This window comes from Hemicordylus capensis, chromosome 14 (assembly GCF_027244095.1).
Source record: "Hemicordylus capensis ecotype Gifberg chromosome 14, rHemCap1.1.pri, whole genome shotgun sequence".
Lineage (NCBI taxonomy): Eukaryota > Metazoa > Chordata > Lepidosauria > Squamata > Cordylidae > Hemicordylus > Hemicordylus capensis.
Genome location: NC_069670.1, coordinates 13,976,333 through 13,999,968, shown reverse-complemented (window position 1 = coordinate 13,999,968; position 23,636 = coordinate 13,976,333). Strand labels below are relative to the sequence as shown.

At 50.1% G+C, this 23,636-nt stretch overlaps 1 protein-coding gene across 6 annotated transcripts; it reads left to right on the top strand.

Moving 5' to 3' along the window:
- Positions 1–4: 4 nt before the first annotated feature.
- LOC128336959 (lysosomal acid glucosylceramidase-like) lies at positions 5–23,636 on the top strand. Of its 6 annotated transcripts, none has more exons than XM_053277324.1 (12): positions 5–139; positions 4,417–4,540; positions 12,423–12,544; positions 14,044–14,235; positions 15,133–15,282; positions 16,620–16,753; positions 18,023–18,195; positions 19,418–19,655; positions 20,822–21,046; positions 21,145–21,308; positions 22,029–22,145; positions 23,175–23,636. In XM_053277324.1, exons 3-12 carry the CDS (start codon positions 12,478–12,480, stop codon positions 23,326–23,328), a joined length of 1,614 nt encoding a protein of 537 aa, XP_053133299.1. In that variant the 5' UTR covers positions 5–139; positions 4,417–4,540; positions 12,423–12,477; the 3' UTR covers positions 23,329–23,636. The 6 variants fall into 6 exon arrangements, with proteins under 6 accessions (XP_053133299.1, XP_053133304.1, XP_053133301.1 ...); XM_053277326.1 differs by lacking the exon at positions 5–139 and adding an exon at positions 1,475–1,759; XM_053277328.1 differs by lacking the exon at positions 5–139 and adding an exon at positions 2,221–2,307.

Sequence of the window (23,636 nt, the reverse complement as noted above, 5' to 3'; positions counted from 1 at the left end):
GCATGGGGAGAGCCCCCCACTATAAAGAGAGCTCCCTACCATAGAGGCGTGGGGGGCACTTCTGCCCCACACCGTGCCTCTGCTTAAACGCTACGGATGCCGCACCATTGCTGGGACAAGATAAGAAGCATCTGGAAAGGTGAAGAATCACAGTTATGGCGGATCTCTGACGTGAGGCTCTCCAGATCTTGCTGAACTACAACTCCCATCACTCCCGCTGCAGTTTACTACAGCTGGGGGTGATGGGGTTTGTAGTTCAGCAACATCTGGAGTACCACACGTTGCCTACCCCTGCGATGGGTGGTCGGCTGGACCGGAGGGGGTGAAACTTTCCGTGGAGTCGTGTAAACGAATACGACAAATATTTATATTCCGCTTTTCAACAAAAGTTCCCAAAGCATTTTACATAGATACAAATGAATAAATAAAGTGGCTCCCTGTCCCCAAAGACGTTGCTTAGATTCTCACGACCTACATAAGATAGACACCAGCGGCAGCCCCTGGAGGGATGCTGTGCTGGGGACGGAGAGGGTGAGTTGCTCTCCTCCTGCGCAAGAAAGAGAATCACCACTTGTAAAAGGTGCCTCTTTGCCCAGTTAGCAGGAGTAATGGCGTTTGGCTAGCTAGGAATTCATTGGCAGAAGCCACTAACTAGTCAAGGCCAGGTAGTGATTGCTCTGCGTTTCTGAATGCCACTTTTCTGATGCTTTTTGAAAAATAAACACCGTTTAAATCATAGATGGCAGAGAGAGAGAGAGAGAGAGAAATTGACAGCCAATGTCACGAATGTTCCTTGCAGACTAGAGCACAGTAGTACTTTCTAAGGTGAAGCGTCTTGAGTTTTTTTCCTTCTTTCTCTTTCCATCTGGAAATCTCACGGGCACAGTAAAAGTGGCTGGGACTTTCCCCTCCAGATGAGGGCTTTCAAAGCTCCCCAGAATTGCCTCGTTGGAAGACCAAAGTCTGTCATTCCGTTTCCAAAAGGAGGTAGCCCCTCTCTGAACCTGGAGGTTCCAGCCCTGCTGGATGAGGCCAATGCTTCATCTTTCCCGGCATCCCTGTTCCCACCAGCAATGCACTAGATGCCACGTAGCACTCACAAATAGAGCACAAAAGTGCCAGTTGTCCTCAGCCTGGTCTTCAAAGGTATGTCCATCTCTGAACATGGAGGTCCAAGCCTCCGTTAAGAAACCTGCCCTCCGTGAATGTGTCTCTCAATCATTTTAAAAAGCCAGTGAAGCCTGTGGCCCATTGGTTTTGAGGCAGTGAACCCCACAAGTTAATTGTGCATTAATTCCCCTTTGGGGGGTGATTCCGTAGATCCACAAACACCCCCCCCCAACTGATGTGCTCCTGGTTGGATAATGAATCTGGGACAGAAAATCTTGAAACACAAATAAGTTTATGGCAAATTAAGTGCTCTGTTCTTCCTGAGGCGTGGGGTGGCTGATGGTTTGGGTGTGATCCCACAAAGAGAGATAGAAGGAATTGTGTAAACATGCCACTGCAGGGATATACTAGTGATATAGGAACGTGGTTGTGGGGTGTTTGTCCACCAGGGGGCACTGCAGCCCTAAGAACGAATTGACAGCTCTAATTTTATTGATTTTTAAATTAACGTTTATTTTATTTATTTAACATTTATATGCAGCTCTTCCTCCGAGGAGCTCAGAGCGTTGGACATGGTTATCTTTATTCTCACCACAACCCTGTGCGATAGGTTAGGCTGAGAGAGACATGACTGGCCCAGCGTCACCCAGTGAGTTCCATGGTTGGATGGGGATTCGAACTCGGGTGTTCCCGGTCCGAGTCTAACACTCACTGAGTGCAAAGGTGCTGGGCACCAAGCTGAGCAGGATAGAGCAGTGGTGTGGCTGGCCTCTTTCGGCCAAGGGCGCACTTTTGTTGTGGCTGGGGAAGATGGGAGTTGTAGTCCATCGGCAAAGAAGAATGGCAGCTTGCTGAGGAGGCAGACTGGGAGCTGCTGTCCTCTGTTTTTATTTTATTTATCTTTATTTTTATGTTGATATCCTGCTCTTCCTCCAAGGAGCCCAGAGCGGCGTCTATGGTTTATGTTTACCCTCACCACCACCCTGTGAGGTAGGTTAGGCTGAGAGATACTTGACTGGCCCAGAGTCACCCAGTGAGTTTCATGGCTGATTCGAACTCGGGCCTCTCCAGTCCCAGTCCATCCAACACTTCCTCCAGCTTCACATGTCGCTCTCGGCACGTTTTGCGCCTTGTTGAGGGAGAACGTAGCCGCTTGCTGAGAAGAGGAAGGAGATTGAGAGCAGTGTTGCCTCTAAGGTGGGCCTGCTCGGCTTTGGGCCCTCCAGCTGACATTGGCCTACAACTCCCACAATCCCTGGCTACTGGCCACTATGACTGGAGATTATGGGAGTTGTAGTCCAAAAACATCTTGTGGGGGGCAAAGTTGAGCAGGCCTGCTCTAAGACATGTGCCTGTGCATGTGCTCATGTCTACTCAGTTAATTCAGGTCCCGCTTCGGATGAATCGGGAAGGCCCCGCTCTGAATGCGCATGCGCACGCACTGCCTTGAGATACTGCTACCTAGAACAAAACTCGTTCTGTATACCGATGGAAAATAATTTAGAGAACACACCGATGGAGAGTGGCTATCCTCCTCCAGTGCGCCTGCTCTGTGAGGCGGCGGTCCTGTAGAGAAAATTATGACGTTGCTTGTAAATGTGCTGAGGTAAAAAAAGAAAAAGGAGGCAGGAAACTGCAAAGGCCTCGTGCTGCGGCCTTAAGGGGAGTGATGGCCGAAGGTGGCCTTTTTGAAGCCGGCTGCCGATGGGATATGGAAGATAACGAAGCCACGCAGGGGTGTGTGTCCTGCTCGCCTCAAAATCTGGTCTGGAGACAGCAAGCATGGCTGGTCCCCTTTGCTAAGCAGGCTCCGCCCTGGTTTGCATTTGAAGGGGAGACTAGAAGTGTGAGCCCCATAAGAGATTCCCCTCAGGGGATGGAGCTGCTCGGGGAAGAGCAGAAGGTTCCATGTTCCCTCCTTGGCAGCATCGCCAAGATAGGAGATGCTGAGTTAGTCGTGACTAACATGCCTCCTTTATTGAAATGGTGCCTACTCCTGACTAACGCTATACATAAAATTCACTTTTGAGGGCGTCTACGTGGCTCTCTCAGGTCTCTCTGTTGGCATAGGGTAGGCCACTGAGAGAAACAGGATGCTGGACTAGATAGGCCTTGGGCCTGATCCAGCAGGGCTCTTCTTGCGTTCTCCTTCTGGGCTAGGTCTGGCAGTGGAGGGAAATCCCTGCTAGCTGAGACAACTTTTAAAGTGGCGATTCTCTTCTGTTTAGCAGGAGGAGAGCCACTGGCCCTATCCGACCCCAGCACAGCATCCCTCCAGTGGCTGTTGCTGGTATCTGCCTTATGTTTCTTTTTAGATGGTGAGCCCTTTGGGGACAGGGAGCCCTCTTATGTATGTATTATTTGTTTTTCTATGTAAACCGCTTTGAGAACTTTGTTTGAAGAGTGGTATATAAATACCACTCCGTCGTCGTCGTCAGAAAGCCGCTGTGCTTGGTATGGTTTTTGCTGACTCCCTCCAAGCACGGATATGCATGGAAAATTCTGATTTCCCTTTTTAAATTTCCTCTGGACCCACTCGGACACACTGTGTCATATTAGGTAGCCTAGCGAATTCCCAAAATGATCCGTCCCTCTGTCTCTGCCACACTGTCAGCCTTTGGGATTTGAAGGTTTGGGGACTTTAAAATGTCAGCTAGAAGGCCTTAAGGTAGAGGCCATTTTAAATTATGGGATGGAACGGATATTCGTTCCCAGGGGGTAACAACCAAGCCTGGTCGAAAGGATCCCTGGGAAAGAAGTTGGCTAAGTTGGTTTCCGCCTGGCACTCCCCCCGCTCCCGGGAAGAAGAGAAAAAATAGACATTAAAAAACCAGGAAGTGCATTTTAGCCCATTGTTTTAGTTCTTCCTAGCGGGGGGGGGGGGGCAGTACCAGAAGGAGCCCCCTGGGAACCAGATTGGCTGGAGCCGCTTGAGTAGCAGCCATTCCAGCCAGTCAGACCAAAACAAGGAGCTACAGGCAGGGGAGGAGGAACTGGAAGAAGGTTTCCCTGGCTGCTGGTAGGTCTGATCCTTTATTAGCTTGCTTGTTTTTGTTTGCTGGGGGGGGGGCACTGCCCCTCCTGCCCTTACTGACCAGCCGCTACTGGTTGCAGCGTGTAATCTGGAAATCTCCCTGGCTTGGTGTTCGCTGGCTCTGAATCCTGCCTCCTCTGATTGCTCGCTCTCTCTCTGATCAATGACTCCCCTGCATGGGCTGCTGGGACAGGTGGGGTGTGGCAACTGAGCTATACCTCCGCCCTTGTCTGCCAATCTCTCTCTCTCTCTTTCTCCGTCTCCCTCTGCAGGCTGGAGAGAAATCCATAAAGGGAAAGGGAAAGCTCTTGAGCATGTGCAGGCAGTGCTTGGTCCCAGCTTGGCCAGAGAAATGCAGACATGCTGTAGGACTGGAAGGCGGCATCTCAGCTAGAGGTAGTAGCACTGATTGAGAGTAACCACTTACACACTAACTGTCTCTCTTTCAAGAAGTTCCTCTTACACACACACACACACACACACACACACACACACACACACACACACACACAGTGTTTTCCCCTTCTCCACGCCCCCCCCGCCTGAAACATCTGAGATGGCTTGACATTTTTTACTTATTTTCGTATTTATTTAAAATATTTCTATACTGCCCAAAACTGGAGTGGAGGGCAGGTCTGGTGGTAGCAAGCATGACTTGTCCCCTTAGCTAAGCAGGGTCCGCCCCAGTTGCATTTGAATGGGAGACTAGAAGTGTGAGCACTGTGAGATATTCCTTTTAGGGGATGGAGCCTCTCTGGGAAGAGCATCTAAGGTCCCAGGTTCCCTCCCTGGCATCTCCAAAACAGGGCCGAGAGAGACTCCTCCTGCCTGCAACCTTGGAGAAGCCGCTGCCAGTCTGTGTAGACAATCCTGAGCTAGATAGACCAAGGGTCTGACTCAGTAAATGGCAGCTTCCTATGTTCCTAAAACTTGCGTCTCTGGGCAGTTTACAATTAAAATCATTCCAAGCATTAAATCAATTAACAATTGAAATAATTTACAACATTAAAAAAACATTTAAAACCCAGTAAGTGTGGATGAGGAACAATGGATTGCTGGTCTTGCGGTAGCGAGCATGAATGGTTTCCTTTGCTAAGCAGGGTCTGCCTTGGTTTACAATTGAATGGGAGACTACATGTGAGCACTGGAAGATGTTTCCCTTAGGTCAGGAGATGAGGCCATCAGGGGAAGGGCATCTGCTTGCTTGAGGTCCTAGGCTGACTCCTGGACTTATTTTTTTATTTATTGTTAAATTTATATACGGCCTTTCATTAAAACAATCCCAAGGCGGTTGACAGCAAAATTTAAAAACATGATTGTTAAAAAGACACAATTAAAATATTAAACTAATGATTTATTATTCATTTAATACCGAAGTCTCTAGGCGGGTGGTTTACAGCATAAAACAAACCAAGACTTGAACCATATTAAAAATCAGATTAAAATATCCATAAAAACACACCAACTAACTAAAAAGCTGGGCTGCAGTCGGAGATGTGTCTTTAGTTGTTTCCTCAAAGCCAACAGGGATGGAGAAGTGCGAGACCCATCCGGCGGCAGCATTCTGCACCCATTGCAGCTTCCGGACGACATACAAAGGCAGCCCCACGTAGAGTGCCTTGCGGTAGTCAAGCCTGGAGGTTACCAGCACATGCACCCCTGTCTTAAGGTCGCCCACTTCCAGGAAAGGACGCAGTCAGTGGACCAGTCGAAGCTGATAAAAAGCACTCCTGGCCACCGCCTCCACCTGAGGTACCAGAGAGAGAGTTGAGTCCAGACGTACTCCCAAATGGCAAACCTGTTCCTTCTGGGGGAGTGTCGCCCCATCCAGAACTGGCAGGTCGGTCCCATTTCCCGGACTGCGGTATAAGACAGCCGCCTAGGATCAACTCCATGCCCAGCCTCTGGAGTGGGGGGTGGCCAAATGGAGGCTTTCCAGCTACACCCCTGCAGCAGCAGGGGGTGATTGGATGTGTAGTCCGTCAGCAGCTGGAAAGCCTCAGCTAGGGGAAACACTGGGAAAGGAGTGGATCCCTCAACGAGACACTCCCATCCGACCAGCGTTGAACGGGTCATCCTTTCAAGGCAAAGACGAGGACCATGGATGAACCAGGGTGTAGGCCAAGAGAGGCAAAGGGGCTACTCAGCAGAGACTGCTGGAGCACCTGCAGTCTAAGAGAGGCACCCCTTTGGAAGCCGGGAGCTGGGCCCCACTAAGTGGGTTTGCATCTCCTCGGAAGAGGTGCAGAGCGTCTGAATCTAGTTCTGTCCCGGCTTGCCGTGAATCTTGCCTCTAGGCCCCGGCCACACCTCGCTCCTCTTGCCACACTCGACCGGGAGATTGGGGTGGGAACCTGCCCTGTGAGAACTAGGCTGATTGCAGCAGCGGTAGCGCTTCTGCTTGTGGGTGGGCACCTCCTCCGTGGGCCAGAGCATCCCGGGAGAGAACCGGCTCTTCCTTCGCTCCGCCGAGGCCCTGCACGTTGGCTCCACGAAGGGCCCCTCGATCTGGGTCCCAGCTTCCTGCTCACGGAAAAGTGCCCCTGTCTCGTTCTCATCATAATGCAGGCGCTTTGCGCAAAAGCAGGCGCCCGATAGTCGTCCTCCTCCCTCCTCCTTCTTTTTCTTGTTATATTCTTTTGTTGTTTTTATTAATGAATATATACCGCTTTTCAACTGAAGGGGGAAAAAATCCTTATGCGGTTTTCACAGCACAATAAGTAAGATTCAGTATGGTGTCACTGTCCATGTTTTGTCACTGCTTACTTTTAGGAAGTTTTTAACAACTTTTTTTAAAAGTTCAGAAAGTTTTTTTTAAAAAAAATAAATAGCAGCGGTAGTAGTTAATCTGAGTTGCTCGAGTTGTCGTTTTCCAGATTTATATCACCTGCTCTAGTTATTAGTCCTGCCAGCTAAATGGAACTTCCCTGTACAGAGGAAGTCTACCTGTGGATACTGAACCTGGCTGGCAAGAAGGCAGCTGCATCCTAACTCCGATGCGCCCCCAGATGTTTTTGCATTGGCCACAAACACAGGGCCTCTTGTTTCACACCCAGCAGCTAGGGTCCTCCAGGATGAATGGTGAGCTTCTGGTAACTCTAGGAAGGCTACACAGAGTGAACAAAGCACAAGGCAGGTGAGAAAAGAAAAAGAGCCTCCCACGATGGCTGAAACCGTGCCTCAGTTTCCCCCTGTGAAAGGAGGGAGGGAATGGTTCTTCGGTTTAATTTATTTATTTATTTGATTTGATTTGATTTGTATACCGCCCTTCCAAAATGGCTCAGGGCGGTTTACAATTAAAACACACCACTAAAACAGTAAAGAGCTAAGACAAATTTAAAAAACAATATAACAATTAACAATTTGAAAACATTTTAAAACAACAATTAAACAATTACAGTGATTAAAAAACCCCAAAATCGGGTTTTGAATTTTAAAATAAACCAGAAATTAAAACCCCCACAATTTAGGACGCTGAGAAAGCTTGGGTGAAAAGAAGGGTTTTCAGGTGTTTTTTGAAAATTGCCAGAGATGGGGAGGATCGTATCTCAGCAGGGAGCGCATTCCACAATCTCTAATTCCAGGCTTCATAGATGTACTCCTATCAAACACATAATTACCCCTTGAACCAAGCACTAAGTGAGCATTGCAAGGCAAGAACATCACCCCCCAGGAAGCTGCCTTCTGCAGCTCGGTTTGATTTTCCGTCAGCATTTGTGGCCTCCCAAATGAGCACAGATGAAAACATCCTCCGTCCCCCAGCTGTTAAATTCCTTCAACGTGATCACACAGTCCCAGGACTGACGGAGAGAAAATGGGCAGGGCGGGTGGGTGAGAGCCGAGGGAAATCACTGGATTCTTCTCGGAGGCTAATAAACTTTATGGCATCGGCCAACACCTCCTGAGCATTAATGTCAGGTCTCGGTTTCTCTATAAACAATGCTTCCTTGATTTGTCTTCTATGTAGGTTCCTCTCAACCCCCCAAAATAGATATTTGAGCAGGCACCATCTGGCCTTCATGCTTAATCATCATATGCAATGACCAGGGTTTCATTCTCTGTGCACAATGCCTCCTAGCCAGCGTGGTGTAGTGGTTAGAGTGCTGGACTAGGACCGGGGAGACCTGAGTTCAAATCCCCATTCAGCCAGAAAAACTAGCTGGGTGACTCTGGGCCAGTCACTTCTCTCTCAGCCTAACCTACTTCACAGGGTTGTTGTGAAAGAGAAACTCAAGTATGTAGTACACCGCTCACGGCTCCTTGGAGGATGAGCGGGATATAAATGTAGTAATAATAACAATAATAATAATAGCTGCCAGTCCAGGGCCAGATTAAGCTAGTGCGGGGCCTGTAGCATATGTTATAAAGGGGCCCTAAATTTTTTTTTAAATGCACATAAATATTAAAACATAAATTATTTACTTGCATAGTAAAGTAATTCAGTTTTTTCATTTGCTATATTTTGGAGTATGGGAGACCAAGCCACCAATTCACACTTACTACAACAACAGTGAACATTTATATACCGTTTTTCAATCAAAATTCTCAAAGTGGTTTACATAGAAACATAGGAACATAGGAAACTGCCATATACCGAGTCAGACCATGGGTCTATCTCGCTCAGTATTGTCTACACAGACTGGCAGCGGCTTCTCCAAGGTTGCAGGCAGGAATCTCTCTCAGCCCTTTCTTGGAGAAGCCAGGGAGGGAACTTGGATCCTTCCCAGAGCGGCTCCATCACCTGAGGGGAATCTCTTGCAGTACTCACACTTCTAGTCTCCCATTCATATGCAACCAAGGTGGACCCTGCTTAGCTAAGCGGACAAGTCACGCTTGCTACCACGGGACCAGCTCTCCTCCCCAAAATAAAGAGTGGATAGATGCTTCTCTGTCTCCAAAGGGCTCAGGCTCTAAAAAGAAAAATGTGGTAGGCACCAGCAACAGCCACTGGACAGGTGCTGTGCTGGGCCTTCTCTTAAAAGGCACATTTAGCAGAAAAGGGATATTTTATCTAACATGTACCAAATATCCACCATAGCGGCCAGATCTTCTTTATCTCTATCTTCCAATGATCTACTGGATCCCCCAAGATAGAATGAAGTGCCAACTGCACGTTGGAATTTTATATATTGCACCTTTCAGTCCCCAGTTCCCTCCTCCACAGATTTCACAATCTTGTACATCACATCTCCTATCGTACAATCTAGAGTTGACTAACAGTTTATGTGTCACTGGTGCTGTACAAAACATGCCCACTTTAATTCTCTGTCTTTCCAAGATTCTCTGGGTTTGCCGTGTAATCGTTACATGTTTGGATAGAAAACCTTTTGGGGTGTAAAGTGGTGTCTGCAATCTGGATTCTGAGAAGAAAGTCTAGGGCGAGCAGAAGTCTGGGGTTGGATGTCGGGGCCCCTGCTCATGAGTTTTCAAAGATGGGCAGGGATCCTCATGTTCTCGGGGTGAGGTTGGCACAGATTACAAGATCTGCTGTCCGGTTCCCAGGAAGATGAGGAAAGAGAGGCAGCTGTTCCATCCTGAGCAGATATACCTGCTGAGCCAGACTGCCTGCATCCCGCCCACAGATGCTTGGCAGGTCCATTATCTAGCTCCTTGGAGGTGTCGAACCCCAGACAAGGAGATCTGTGGACGGATCAACTCCTGGCAGCGTCGGGGTCTGGACGGAAGGTCCCTTTCTGGGTCTACCGGTGAGTTTGGAACACCATGGTGGGGAAGTGAATAGCAGGGGCGAGAGGCAGTATCTCGGTGTCAGGAACATGGGAAGCGGCCATATACTGAGTCAGATCGTTAGTCTATCTAGCCCAGTATTGTCTTCACAGACTGGCAGCAGCTTCTCCGAGGTTGCAGGCAGGAATCTCTCTCTCAGCTCTTTCTTGGAGATGCTGCCAGGGAAGGAACTTGGGACCTTCTGCTCTTCCCAAAGCATCTCCATCCCCTGAAGGGAAATATCTTGCAATGCTCATACTTCTAGTCTCCCTTTCATATGCAACCAGGGCGGACCCTGCTTAGCTAAGGGGATAAGTTATGTTTGCTACCACAAAACCAGCTCTCCTCTCTGCTTAGCAGGCAGAAGGTCTCAAGTTCAACCCTGGCAGCATCTCTAGGTAGGGTTGGGAAGGTTTCTTTTCCGTGAAAGTTCTGGAGTGCTGCTGCCAGTCAGTGTTGATGGTGCTGAGTTCGAGGGATTGACTCAGCAGAAGGCAGGGTTGTATCCACGGAAGCAAACAGGGGAAGAACCGTTGCCTCCGTGCCTTTACTTGTCGGCTTCCTGGAAGTAACTGGTGGCTAGCTTAGACGGAGGTCAACCGTGGTGGGCCACCTAGGTAGCCAATTTCTGGTGGGCTGCCCAGCCCCTGATGGCTGCTTGCAGAGACAGGCTGCCCTTGGGGAAAACTTTGGTCCGGACAAGCCCCTCCCAAGTCTCTCCCCAATCAAGGCTTCGATTCACTTCGCTCGGCATACGTGTACCTTGTCTGCGAAGGAGAGCCCAACTCTGTGTTTGTGCTTTCTAAACTCCAAACACTGCGGCAGTGCGAGAGCAAATCGGTCCAGGTCTGTGTTGACTTCAGCGCCCCAAATGCCTTTCAGCCTTTCCCTGTAGAGAAGGTGCTCCATTCTTGGATCGTATCGCTTGGTGCTCCATTCTTGGATCGTATCGCTTGGTGCTCCATTCTTGGATCGTATCGCTTGGTGCTCCATTCTTGGATCGTATCGCTTGGTGCTCCATTCTTGGATCGTATCGCTTGGTGCTCCATTCTTGGATCGTATCGCTTGGTGCTCCATTCTTGGATCGTATCGCTTGCCCCGGTTTTCCTGGCTTCTGGCAGCCTTGTTGCAAGGAAAATAACGGACAGCTCTTAGCATGGAGTGGTCTTTCACCAGTTCCTGTTTGCCAGGAACATCGCCTCCCCAAGGCACACACACGGGGACATGTATGCCTCCTCTGGTCTTTCTTCCTGGTGGCAAATCACTCCCCGGATATGTTTCTCCCTGGTGAATCTCTGTCTTTATTCTTCTCCCGGGCAAATAGTTGTCTGTATTTTGTCCCCATTTCAGCCCTTGGGGCAGATCTGGGGACAACTTTTAAAGTAAGGTTTAGTATTGCGTGGGTGTTGCTAATGCTAAGATTTCAGCAGCACACCCTTTGCGGAAACGCTGAAGTGAAATCTGTGAGTGGGACGCATCATGCACGCACATGTGCAAACACTTAAGGCACCATCTAGAGTACAGCCTTGCAGAGGGTTGGGTTCATTCTGCACAGTTCCGTATGATAGCCTATAACCAGACAACCAGGGATTTTGCGCAACACGCTTTATTTACCATTTCAATATGTTCCTGCCAAGCCAAAGTAAACGACTGCTGTTGAAGAGGTATAATCTAGAAAGCGCCCAGCATGGGAGCAGTCTTTTCTAGCTTGTGCAAAACCTCCTATAACAGGAAAATACAGCTTTTTGTGTGTTTCTTTGCAACGTGGTAGCACTGTAGCGCAAAGATAAAACCCAAAAGAAGGCATCGGAAATGTGAACGGCACCTTGCTGTCAGCGCAGGGACTGTGGTGTCACAACACAGGCAGTACAGAAGCACACTTAGCGTCGTGGCACTGTTGTAGCGTGCAATCTGGAAAGCACCCAGGAGATGTTGTAGCGTGCAATCTGGAAAGCACCCAGGAGATGTTGTAGCGTGCAATCTGGAAAGCACCCAGGAGATGTTCCGAAAGTGACCCGGGGATGGGTGCCAATTCCTGGAGACACCAGGCTGATCCTTATTCCCAACTCCATCTGGACGTGCCAAACAGTATTGCAATATTTTTTTTCACAATATCAAGCCCTTAACATCTCCAGGGTTGTGGGGTAACAACAAATGCTTAAAAAATGTCTGAGCTGATTTCTGTATGGTTTATCGGGGGGAGAATGGTGAAACTACAGGCAAGACCTGGGCATTGTTACTGACACTTGTTTCAGTGATGAGATGGAAGTCCTTATGTGCTCTTTTTCCTTTTCTTGTCTGTCTGTCTGTTTGTTTGTTTGTTTTATTTGTGCTTTCCTTTTCGTGTCGTGGGAAAACTGAATAAAAAATATTTATTTAAAAAAAACAATTCCAGGATTGCGATCAAACACTGATCTTGTTGAGACTACGGTCCGATCTTTACTAATATATACTCCCCACCCCCACCCCCCTCTGAGCACTCAGGAGCTGGCTTGGCTTGAGAATAGGAAGTTGTGATCATAGCCAAACCGTTCCTGTTTTCTTTTTCCTCTAGGCACCGGAGGCCTTTTTGACCACAGTGCTCATCCGAGCCATACCGGGGCATTGCCATGTGCCAAAGAGGTGTGAGGTTCTTGGGCTGCCTTCTGGTCCTGCAGCTGACAATTACTATGGCAGGTGAGTGTGTGAAATTGACTTGTAAAACCAATGCGTCATTAATTTGTGGAACTCACCGCCACAAGATGGCTTGATTGAAACTGGCTTCATGTCTTTTTATTCTAAAGGAGGCTTGAATGAAAGGATTCTTTTATTAAAAAGGATAGCTCTGCCAGAGGCTGTTGTTAGCAATGCCAGACTAAATAGAACTTCCCCTGTCTAAAGGAAGTTTAATTTAATTAGATTTGTAGTTTTGCATTGTTAATGTTGGTTTTAAATGATTTTGATGTAAATGATTTTGCTGTTTAAATAATTTCAGTTGTTTAATTGATTTAGTTTTGATTTTAATTGTTTGGTTTTGGTTTTGATGTAAACCACCCTGAGCCATTTTTGGAAGGATGGTATATAAATCAAGTAAATAAATAAAGGCAGTTGCTAAAAAGGCAAATGCAATCTTAGATTGCATCAATGAAAGCATAATGTCCGGTGGTACCAGGGGAAAAAAATGAGAAGGGGCACAGAAGGGGCCTTGTAAATAAAAAATCATTAAGCCAGTTTCAATTAAGCCATCTTGTGGTGGTGAGTTCTGCAAATGAATGACACATTGGGTTTGGAAGTCCTTCCTTTTGTCTGTCCACACTGAGCTACCCTGTCCAGTAACTGTTTTATATTTTGTTGCCAAGATTGAGAAATTTGTCCTGGTGGGGATCCAGCAGAGAATGGGGGCGGGTAAGGTGGAGTTAGAAAGGAAAAGTGGTAAACTTTTGTTGTAAATCACCCAGAAACTTGCATTTGGGAGCAGGATACAAATTGGTTAAATAATAAAACAAACAAACAAATGGGAGGGGAAGGGGAAGGGGGAAAATGACTTTTATGTATTTATTTGTATTTATCCATTCACTTATATGCCGCCCCGGACTCCAAAGGCTCTACGTGGGTAATGGAGTTATTTCTGAATGAACTCTGAGTTAAATCTACATAAGATCGCTTTGTGTCCGTGAGCGAAGCAGCTGGAAAACACGGGCAAGCTGGGTCCCACCTATTTGGTTTCTGAAACAAAAATAGGGGTGGTGGTATCGGGAGAAACTCCTCATCTCACACACACACACACACACACACACACACACACACACACACACACACACACAGATCCTGGGAGGAAACTCAACCCGGCCTTGCTTTTGAGCTGTTTGGTACCTCTCTGCACGATGTGGACTAGAACCTTGTTTGCCATTAGCGAAAGCAGTCCACCTTGTCCACTGGAAGCGGAGTGCTGGGGCAGATGCCACCTTCTGTGGCTTTCCCCAATGCTCCTGCAGAATCGAGCACGTACCCAGGTCCATGGGTGGCTATTTGCTCGGGGAGCTATAGGTGCGGAGCTTCCGTGATCAGAGGCAGCCTACCTCTTCATGGATAAAGATACGATTGGCATACGACTGCTGACCCGAGTCGGTCTGAGCCCTGCTGGGCGGCCTCTTCCTTTCGGAAACAACATGCCCGCCTTTCCTTTCCCTTCCCAGGAGGCCGCCGGTGCTCCGCCAAGAACTTTGGGGCGGATACCATGGTGTGCGAATGCAACGCCACTTACTGCGATGTGCTGGAGCCCGTCTTTCTTTCTCCTCGAGGCCATTTCATCAAGTACGAGAGCGACAAGGCCGGCCGGAGGTTGGAGCGGAGCGCGGGCCAGCTGCTCAGCCACCCTCCCCAGAATGGTTGGTGTCTCTCTTTTTCCTCTCGGGGGCTGCACCGCCCCCTCCTGCAGTGGCGGGACTACAGCACCCATCATCCACAGTGACTGCCTGCGGTGGCATGGGGATGATGGGAGTTGTAGTCCCACGCAAGCTGGAGAGCCGAAGTCGTGCAGCCCTGCTCTTGCCGGGCCGGCACGCCGGGTCTCCCGACTTTGCCTGGGTCCGTTCAGGTTTTCTGCGGCCCGCTGGGGAAGCAGAGAGGCTAGTACTGGGTGCCTGCTTTCGTCCAAGGTTTGTGTGCACCGTTAGGGAAGCTGCCTGATAACGGAGTCAGACCATTGGTCCACCCAGCTCAGTATTGTCTACTCTGACTGGCAGCGGCTTCTCTGAGGTTTTGGGCTCGAGGACCTTTCCCAGCCCGACCTGGGAACTTGAAAGCAGTGCACATTCATTTCTAATGTCTTAGGACACCGTTAAAGTAAAGTGTGGCATTGAGTCGGCTTCGACTCCTGGCGAAAACAGAGCCCTGTGGTTGGTAGAATACAGGAGAGGTTTGCCATGGCCTCCTCCCGCACAGTGTGAGATGATGCCTTTCAGCACCTTTCTATATCTCTGCTGCCTGAGAAGATAGGCGTTTCCCATAGCCTGGGAAACAGACCAGTGGGGATTCGAACTGGCAACCTCTGGCTTGCTAAGCAAGTCATTTCCCCCGCTGCGCCATTACGTGGCGTTAGGACACCGTTAGGTGGGTGGGTGGGAAAGCCGCAAGCCACTGAGCCATGCTGTGGTTGCATTAATTGCCCAGCGACTGGAAACGGAAACGGTTTATTCGGCTTATACATGGCAGGCTGGAGTGGGTGGGTGGGGAGAGTGTATTGGTGCTGCCACGTTGAATCCAGCTCTGTTCTCCCCCATCAGGAGGTCTCCTTTTGAGTCTCAAGGCCTCCGAGAAGTACCAGAAGCTCAAGGGCTTTGGAGGCGCCCTCACGGACTCGGCTGCGCAGAATATTCTGTCGCTGTCCCCGAAGGCCCGGGAGCATCTTCTCAAATCCTACTTTTCCGCAGAAGGTCAGTACCGGGGGCGGTGTGTAGGGGAGGCTGCCCGCTTCTGCCGGCCCCAATCCTGACGTGCAGGAATGTGGCATCTCCACGCCCGGGGGGGGGAACCTTCCCTCTGCTGTGACTTCTGCAGAAGAAGCCTCTGTTCAGGGGAGGAGAGCCCGTGCTTGGCAGCCTTGGTGGGATCGGGGTCCCAACCTTCTCCCCCAAAGTTAACAGATTCTGTCCAGTGAGAAATACGTCGGTCGGTGCTGTGCTGAACAAGTTCCCTGACGAATTGTCGGGCTTGAAGTTGGGATGGCAAGCAAGATTTGGAGAATCTGTGGACACAGACGCAGCCCTGCTCAGCTTCAGTTCTCCTGCAGATGTTGGTCCACAACTCCCATAATCCCTGGCTATTGGCCATTATGGATGGGGATTATGGGAGTTGTAGTCCCAAAACACTTGTGTGGCGGGGGCAAAGTTGAGCAGGCCTGCTAGAAAGGTAAAGTGTGCTGTCGAGTCGGTGTCGACTCGTGGCGACCACAGAGCCCTGGGGTTATCTTTCGTAGAATACAGGAGGGGTTGACCATGGCCATCTCCTGTGCAGTATGAGATGATGTATTTCAGCACCTTACTATATCGCTGCTGCCCGATAGAGGTGTTTCCCACAGTCTGGGAAACATACCAGCGGGGATTCGAACCAGCAATCTCTGGCTTGCTAATCAAGTCATTTCCCCGCTGCGCCATCAGATGGCTAGGCCTGATACAGAGGGAGAATAAATTTTTTATTTTATTTTATTTTATTTTATAAATTTCTGTACCACCCAAAACGCAAGTTCTCTGGGCGGTTTACAAAACAATAAAAACAGCCAATGAAAGATTAAAACATTCACGATTAAAATTAAAGAGTTAAAGCGATTAAAACACAATTAAAACAGTATCTAATTAAAAGTAATTAAATGCAAGCAAACTGAGTGCACCTAAATCCACAGCAAACTTGACATGCTCGTTCTGGAATCGATGGGATAAATTCTCCTTGCATTCAGAAAGAGTGGGGCACAGGGCAGAATAACTCAGGCCGTGGGGAAATCCATTCATCCCTAAAATACAGCATGTCTTCTTCGTTGCTTGGGAAATACTCTGTTAACAACGCAACAGCAGGTCAAAAATAGCCCAACTAGTCCGCACCGATATTTCTCAAGTTAGTCTTCAATGTAAAAATGGACTGAAGAGTAGACTAGTCCTCATGATCCACATCATAGAGAGAACGAGGCCTAGACAGAACCACTCCTGGAAGCAGGGCAAATTTTTGGCCTCTGTCCTGGGTAACCCTGGACCCCTGGCCTGCCTCCCCTTCCTCTTAGGGATCGAGTACACCTTGGTGCGTGTGCCCATGGCAAGCTGCGACTTCTCTCCGAGGCTGTACACGTACGATGACATGGAGGACGACTTTGAGCTGAGCAACTTCAGCCTGGCGGAGGAGGACACCAAGCTGAAGGTGAGCATGTCTGCTGACCCCTGGGTTCGGGTTTCTGGGTGGGTCCCGTCTTGCTCTGATAATATGCACCAAAATACATCCTGTGGGTCAGGCAAGTGATATGGTTGCTTTTCCCCAACCATCCCCCCCCCGCAACCCCCTTTCTTAGGGGCTAGTGATGCTGGCATGGAGGGGGGCCCTGAATTGTCCTCTGACCCCACACGTGGTTCATTCTTGGAACAGTCACTGGCATCCACAACCGGCAGGGAGACCGACCCGTTTGTAAACAACCCTTACCAAAATCTGGCGCCACTAGGCAGAATGAAAAGCTGCCGAATGAAAACCAGGAATTTACCACTCCCAAGCACTTTGCAGTCTCCGCCTTTTCCTCTTTGGAGTTTAGCCCTGCGGCAGTCTTGAGGACTGGGAACTTGTTTGCTGGTGTTGGTTTTTTTAATTAGAAGCGGAGATTCTCTATGGCTTGGGAGCAGATGGCGATAAAGCTCTGCCGATTTCGCCTTTCCTGGGTTGGAAGGGCTTTCGGAAAAGACAGCTGTAATTGCCCTGTGTGTGGTGTGTGAGGCGATCATCTGTTTTGTCACTGGCTAGGTGGGCACCTTGACTCAAGTCTCTTAAGTTCAGTTGTTGGCAACAACAAATATTTATATTCCGCTTTTCAACATTCTGCTTTTATTGTCAATTGTCTTTAACTGCTGTTAGTGTTTGGCCTGGTTCTCCGGAGTTTTAAAACTGTTTAAATGTCCTAACTATTAATTAGTTTTATGCTGGTTTTCTTGTTTTGATTTTCATTGTGGATTGGTTTTAATTGTTTTTACTTGGATGTAAACTGCCTTGAGCCATTTTTGGAAAAGCAATATATAAATTGAATGAATGAATGGTTCCAAAGTGGTTTACATAGGGAAATAATGAATTAAATAAATAAATAAGACGTATCCCTGTCCCCAAAAGGCTCACAGTCTAAAAAAAGAAACAGGATACAGCCACTGGAGGGATGCTGTGCTGGGGGTGGGTGAGGCCAGTTGCTCCCCCCCGCTAAATAAAAAGGTACCTCTTTGCCCAGTTAGTAGGGGTAACTTCTAGATTTTAAAAGTACTATATACGTACTTCTATATAAGAAAAAACAAGGAACATTTTTATTTGTAAAAAAGATGTGTTGCCCAGTTGTTCGGGAATAACTTTGTAGGCTGTTTTTACAAGGTTTCAGTTGATTGAGCTAGCTGATGAATCGGGGAGAGGTTGTAGCTAACACAGAGTTGATGTGTCCCCCAGATCCCTATCCTCCAGCAGGCCCAGGCAGTGGCCTCCAAGCCGCTGCTGCTCTACGCAAGTCCCTGGACCGCTCCGGTGTGGTTGAAGACCAACGGAGCCATGACCGGCCGTGGGACCCTCAGGGGGAAACCAGGGGACAAATACCACAAGACATGGGCCAACTACTTCATCAGGTAATGGGTCAGAGCTGGCTCTGTGGCAGCAAGGATGAATCGTCCCCTTTGCTGAGAGAGATTCCCGCCTGCAATCTTGGAGAAGTCGCTGCCGGTCTGTGCCGACAATCCTGAGCGAGATGGACCAAGGGTCTGACTCAGGATATGGCAGCTGCCTGTGTTTCTCGGACAGGAGTGCGTGTTTGCTCTTTGTACCACGGTAGCAGTTGTGGGGCAAGCAAGGAGCAGCTGAGGGCCCCAGAGCCATTGCGGCTGGATGGCCAAGTTACATTGCTCAGATAGACTGCTCCTGCACATGCAAGCTCTTTTGTGCAAGAACCTGTTCGGATGGTCCAGGGCCACGTTTCTTTCCATTTCTCTTCCCCCTCCAATAGTATTCCGGGGTAGGATGTGCTGTATTGTCACAGAATCCTAGAATGTTAGCGTTGTATGGGACCTTGGAGGTCACCTTCTGCGAGGCTGCAGGCAGGAGTCTCTCTTGGCCCTATCTTGGAGATGCTGCCAAGGAGGGAACTTGAAACCTTCTGCTCTTCCCAGAGTGGCTCCATCCCCTAAGAAGGGGAATCTCTTGCAGTGCTCACACATGGAGTCTCCCATTCATAGGCAACCAGGGCGGACCCTGCTTAGCTAAGGGGACAAGTCGTGCTTGCTACCACAAGACCAGCTCTCCTCTCCTTATCTTAGCTGCTCTCTTCTGAACCCGTTCCAGTTTCTCAACACCCTCCTTCAAATGCAGGGCCCAGAACTGGACACGATATCCCAAGCGAGGTCTGACTAGCAGTGTTCCCTGCAACAGGGATCCCCAGATTTGGGTGACTACAGATCCCATCACCCCCTGTTGCACTGCAGCGGGGGATGTTGGCTGTTGTGGTCAACAACATCTGGGCATCCTTGTTGCCCGGAACGCTGTTGCCCAGGACATCCCCAGAGTGGGATGATTACTTCCCGCACTCCGAACACTCTGCTGCTGTGAATGGAGCTTAAGATGGCATTCGCTCTTTTTGCAGTGGCATTCACGCGCCTGGCTCATGTTCCGTTTGCTGATCTCTAAGACCTCTAAGACACCTCGGTCCCTTTCACATCTGCCGCCGCCGCCCGATTTCCTCTTGTGGGTTTTGGCTGTCACACACACACACACACACACACACACACACACACACCCCGTTCAAGTCCATGGGGGTCCCTCCCGCCCAGTAACGCCCACCCTCTCTCTTCCTCACAGGTTCTTGGATGAATACGCCAAACATAACTTGACCTTCTGGGCCGTGACGGCAGGGAACGAGCCCACGGCTGGAGAAATCCTCTTCTACCCATTCCAGTGTCTGGGCTTCACGCCCGAGCACCAGCGGGACTTCATCGCCAAAGACCTGGGGCCCGCCCTGACCAACAGCTCCCACCAGGGTATCAAACTCATCATCCTGGATGACCAACAGTTGCTCCTCCCCCACTGGGCCGAAGTGGTGAGTTGCCAGCCTGCCAGGAAACCCAGAAAACAGTGTTACTTTGCAAACCTACCTAGAAGCCCGCTAGTACCGGGTTTCTTAACCTTGGGCCCCCTAGATGTTGATGGACTACAACTCCCATCATCCCCAGCCATGTCCATTGTGGCTTGGCATGCAGAAGGCCCCCGGGTTCAGTCCCTGGCAGCATCTCCAGGGAGGGCTGGGAAAGACTCCCGCCTGGAACCTTGGAGCACTGCTGCCCGTCAGAGTAGACGATACTGAGCTAGATGGACCCATGGTCTGACTCAATATAAGGCAGCTTCCTGGTACGGAGTGGGGCCAGAACTCCGTGACAGAGCAACTGCCTTGCATTGGAAAAAGGTCCCATCACACAACGCATACTCAGCTTATGGAATTCTCTGCCACAAGAGGTGGTGACAGCCAACAACCTGGATGGCTTTAAAAGGGGTTTGGAGAACTTCATGGAGGAGAGGTCTATCAACGGCTACTAGTCGGAGGGCTCTAGGTCACCTCCGGCCTCAAAAGGCAGGATGCCTCTGAGTCCCAGTTGCAGGGGAGTAACAGCAGGAGAGAGGGCAGGCCCCTTTCAGCTCCTGCCTGTGGGCTTCCAGCGGCATCCGGTGGGCCACTGTGGGAAACAGGATGCTGGACTAGATGGGCTTCCTTGGGCCTGATCCAGCAGGGCTGTTCTTCTGTTCTTAAGTTCCTGTCTGTTTTGCCTGCAGAAGGTCCCAGGTGGGGCTGAGAAAGACCCTCATCTGTTCTTATGTTCTTATTGAGACCACCCATTGAGACCTACCTTTGGCTGCATTGGCCTGTCTGGTGGCTACCCTGGTACCGTCTCTGTGGCCGCCCCGAGGCTTTGGAACGCACTCCCTACCGAAATAGGAGCCCCCCCACACACACACACACACATGCACACCATCCCTGAGTGCTCTCAAAAGGGCTGTGAAGACACATTTCTCCACCCAGGTTTCTGGTTCGATGAATAGCCTCTGTTGGCGTTCCCGCTTGTGTTCGTGCTGACGTCGTTTTAGTGTTTCCATGTGTGTTGTTTTCTTGGAAGCCGCCCGGAGACACACATTTCGGAGCCGTATCGGAGTCGGTGAAACCGATACGAATTGGGTGCGACTTGGGTGTTGTGTCTTTCTGCCTCTCTCCAGGTCCTCAAGGACCCAGTGGCTTCCAGCTATGTTAGCGGGATTGGCATCCACTGGTACTTGGACTTCCTGGCCCCGGCCTACCAGATGCTGTCCTTGACTCACCAGCTCTTCCCCGGCTACTTCCTCATCTCCACGGAGGCCTCGGCGGGGTTCATGTTCTGGGAGCCTAGGGTGGTCCTAGGAAGCTGGGACCGAGGCAGCCAATACAGCAACAGTATCCTGAAGGTACGGTGGGAGACGGTGGGGGTGTTTCGCTTGCCTTTCCTTCGCGCCGCCCAGGAGAGCAGGCCTAGCCATGTCCTTCTGCCCTCGTGCCCCTGCAGAGCCTCAATAACTACGTCACAGGCTGGACCGACTGGAACCTGGCCCTGGACCTGGAAGGCGGCCCCAACTGGTGCCAGAACTACGTGGACAGCCCCGTCATTGTGGACGCCGCCCGCGACGCCTTCTACAAGCAGCCCATGTTCTACCACATGGCGCACTTCAGGTGGGACCTGTGACCCGTGTGTCTTGGGGCAGGGAGTTCCAGAGGTTGTTGACTACAACTCCCACCCTCTCCAGGCAGGCCACAATGGCCTTTTGAGAATCGTAAAAGCCCTGCCTGGGAATCCCCTGTCACAGGGGATACTGCCCAGAAGCCTCTTGGAGCAAACTCTCCTGCCCCCCACCCGCAGAACATTGCATGGTTAACTTCTAGAACTCACTGCCACATGATGTGGCAAGAGCAACTGGCTTAGATTATTTTTAGGAATATTTAGCTCAGTGGCAGGATGTTTCCCATGCAATGTATTGCTGAGTATATGGCAGCTCCCTATGTTCCTATGTAAACCCAAGAAGACGCCAGCCACAACCACTGGAGGAACGCTGAGCTGGGATTGGAATTGAGACGGTTACTTCCGCCAGGCTAAATTGGAGGCAGCCACCATTTAAAAAAAAAAAAAAAGCCTCTTTGCCCAGTTAGCAAGGAGAGGTGGCTTTCAAAGGGGCTTCGAGATCTTTATGGCCCCAGCTTATCAATGGCTATTAGCCATGATTGCTAGATGGAACCTCCATGTTTAGAGGCAGTGTACCTCTGCACACTAGCTGCTGCAGGGGAAGGGCTCAAGACACGAAGGGAGGGACTCCTGTGACCCTGGGAATTAGCCAGTAGTGGGTTGTCTTATATCTTATGCAATACTTCATGCATGTGCCTTTTTTGTGAACACAGCAAGTTCCTTCCTGAAGGCACCCAGCGTGTCGGCATCTATAGCAGCTGGAGGACCGCCTTGGAATATTCCGCCTTCCTGCGTCCGGATGGTTCAGCGGTTGTGGTGGTCTTGAACAGGTGAGTGGGCAGGGGCGTGTGGGGTTGCCAACGAAATGTCTCCTTGTGCAAAGTTCCACAGCAGTTTGGAATCCTGCTGCTCATAGGAACATAGGAAGCTGCCATATACTGAGTCAGACCCTTGGTCTGTCTAGCTCAGGATTGTCTACCCAGGCTGGCAGCGGCTTCTCCAAGGCTGCAGGCAGGAGTCTCTCTCAGCCCTCTCTTGGAGACACTGCCAGGGAGGGAACTTGGACCCTAGATGCTCTTCCCAGAGCGGCTCCGTCCCCTGAGGGGAAGATCTTACAGTGCTCACATGTGGTCTCCCATTCAAATGCAGACCAGGGAGAACCCTGCTTAGCAAAGGGGACCATTCATGCTGGCTCCCACACAAGACCAGCTCTCCTCCCTACTCCGGAGTTACACTAAAAGACCATTAAATCTTAATAGGATTACTGAGGAACAATTTCGTCGATGCCAGCCAGTAGGTTCAGGGTAGGCACAAAGTCCTCCTCACAACGCATTAATATTAGGGCATTGCCCACTGACTTGGATCGCTTTTAGAAGTGAATGAGAGACATTCACAGAGGTGGATTGATTTGTTAGTGGCTGTGAGCTGTGAAACCTCCAAGGGCCCACGCTTGAGAACTCCTGCCTTATAGGATGCCTTCCCCCATATACTTCTCCCTGCTACTTGAGATCTGGGGAATTAGCCGATCATCTTTCACCCGAGCAAGCTTGGATCAGGGCCTTTTCCACCGTGGCCCCCACACTTTGGAATTCTCTCCCGGAAGGAAACCCAGTATTCCTCCAGACATGTGATTGGGAACTTGCGTTATCCCTTCGCCAGCGTGGCTACACGTTGAACAGGCTCATGACTCCCCTGTTTAGAGTCTGTGCCCCAGTAGGAACATAGAAAGCTGCCATCTATGAGTCAGGCATTGGTCTATCTAGCTCAGGATTGCCTACACAGACTGGCAGCAGCGGCTTCTCCAAAGTTGCTCTCCGTATGTGTGCAGCCCTCAAACTTCTGTCCCGTTCATTCCTAAGGTTTCAGGAGGACATCCCGTTTGGCATCTCGGACCCTGGCGTGGGTTACATCGAGGCAGTGGCCACTGCCGATTCCATCCAGACCTACCTCTGGAAGCGGCCCATGGGGGGCCCAGAGGAGCCTGGCCTGAGCCTCCAGCACCAGGAGCAGTGACAACGCAGTGCTGAAATGCTCTGTTCCCATGAGAAGGGTCGACCGTGGCAGGCGGGGAGCGGGGCTGGTGTGGGGATGGGTCTACTCCGTGGAGAGGCCTGCATGAAGCTTCTTTTGTACGGCCACAAAGAGGGCTTGCCCTTCACTTCATCCCGCCCAGGAGGAGCTGGGTTAACATTTTGGAGAATGCCCTTAAAAGCCAGGGGGAGCCCAACTCCTCGTCATCAAGAAAGGCGCCTAGGGACTTTGTGTGTGTGTGTGTACGGGGTGGTATATATACGTACTCAATAAAACCGATCAATAATCAA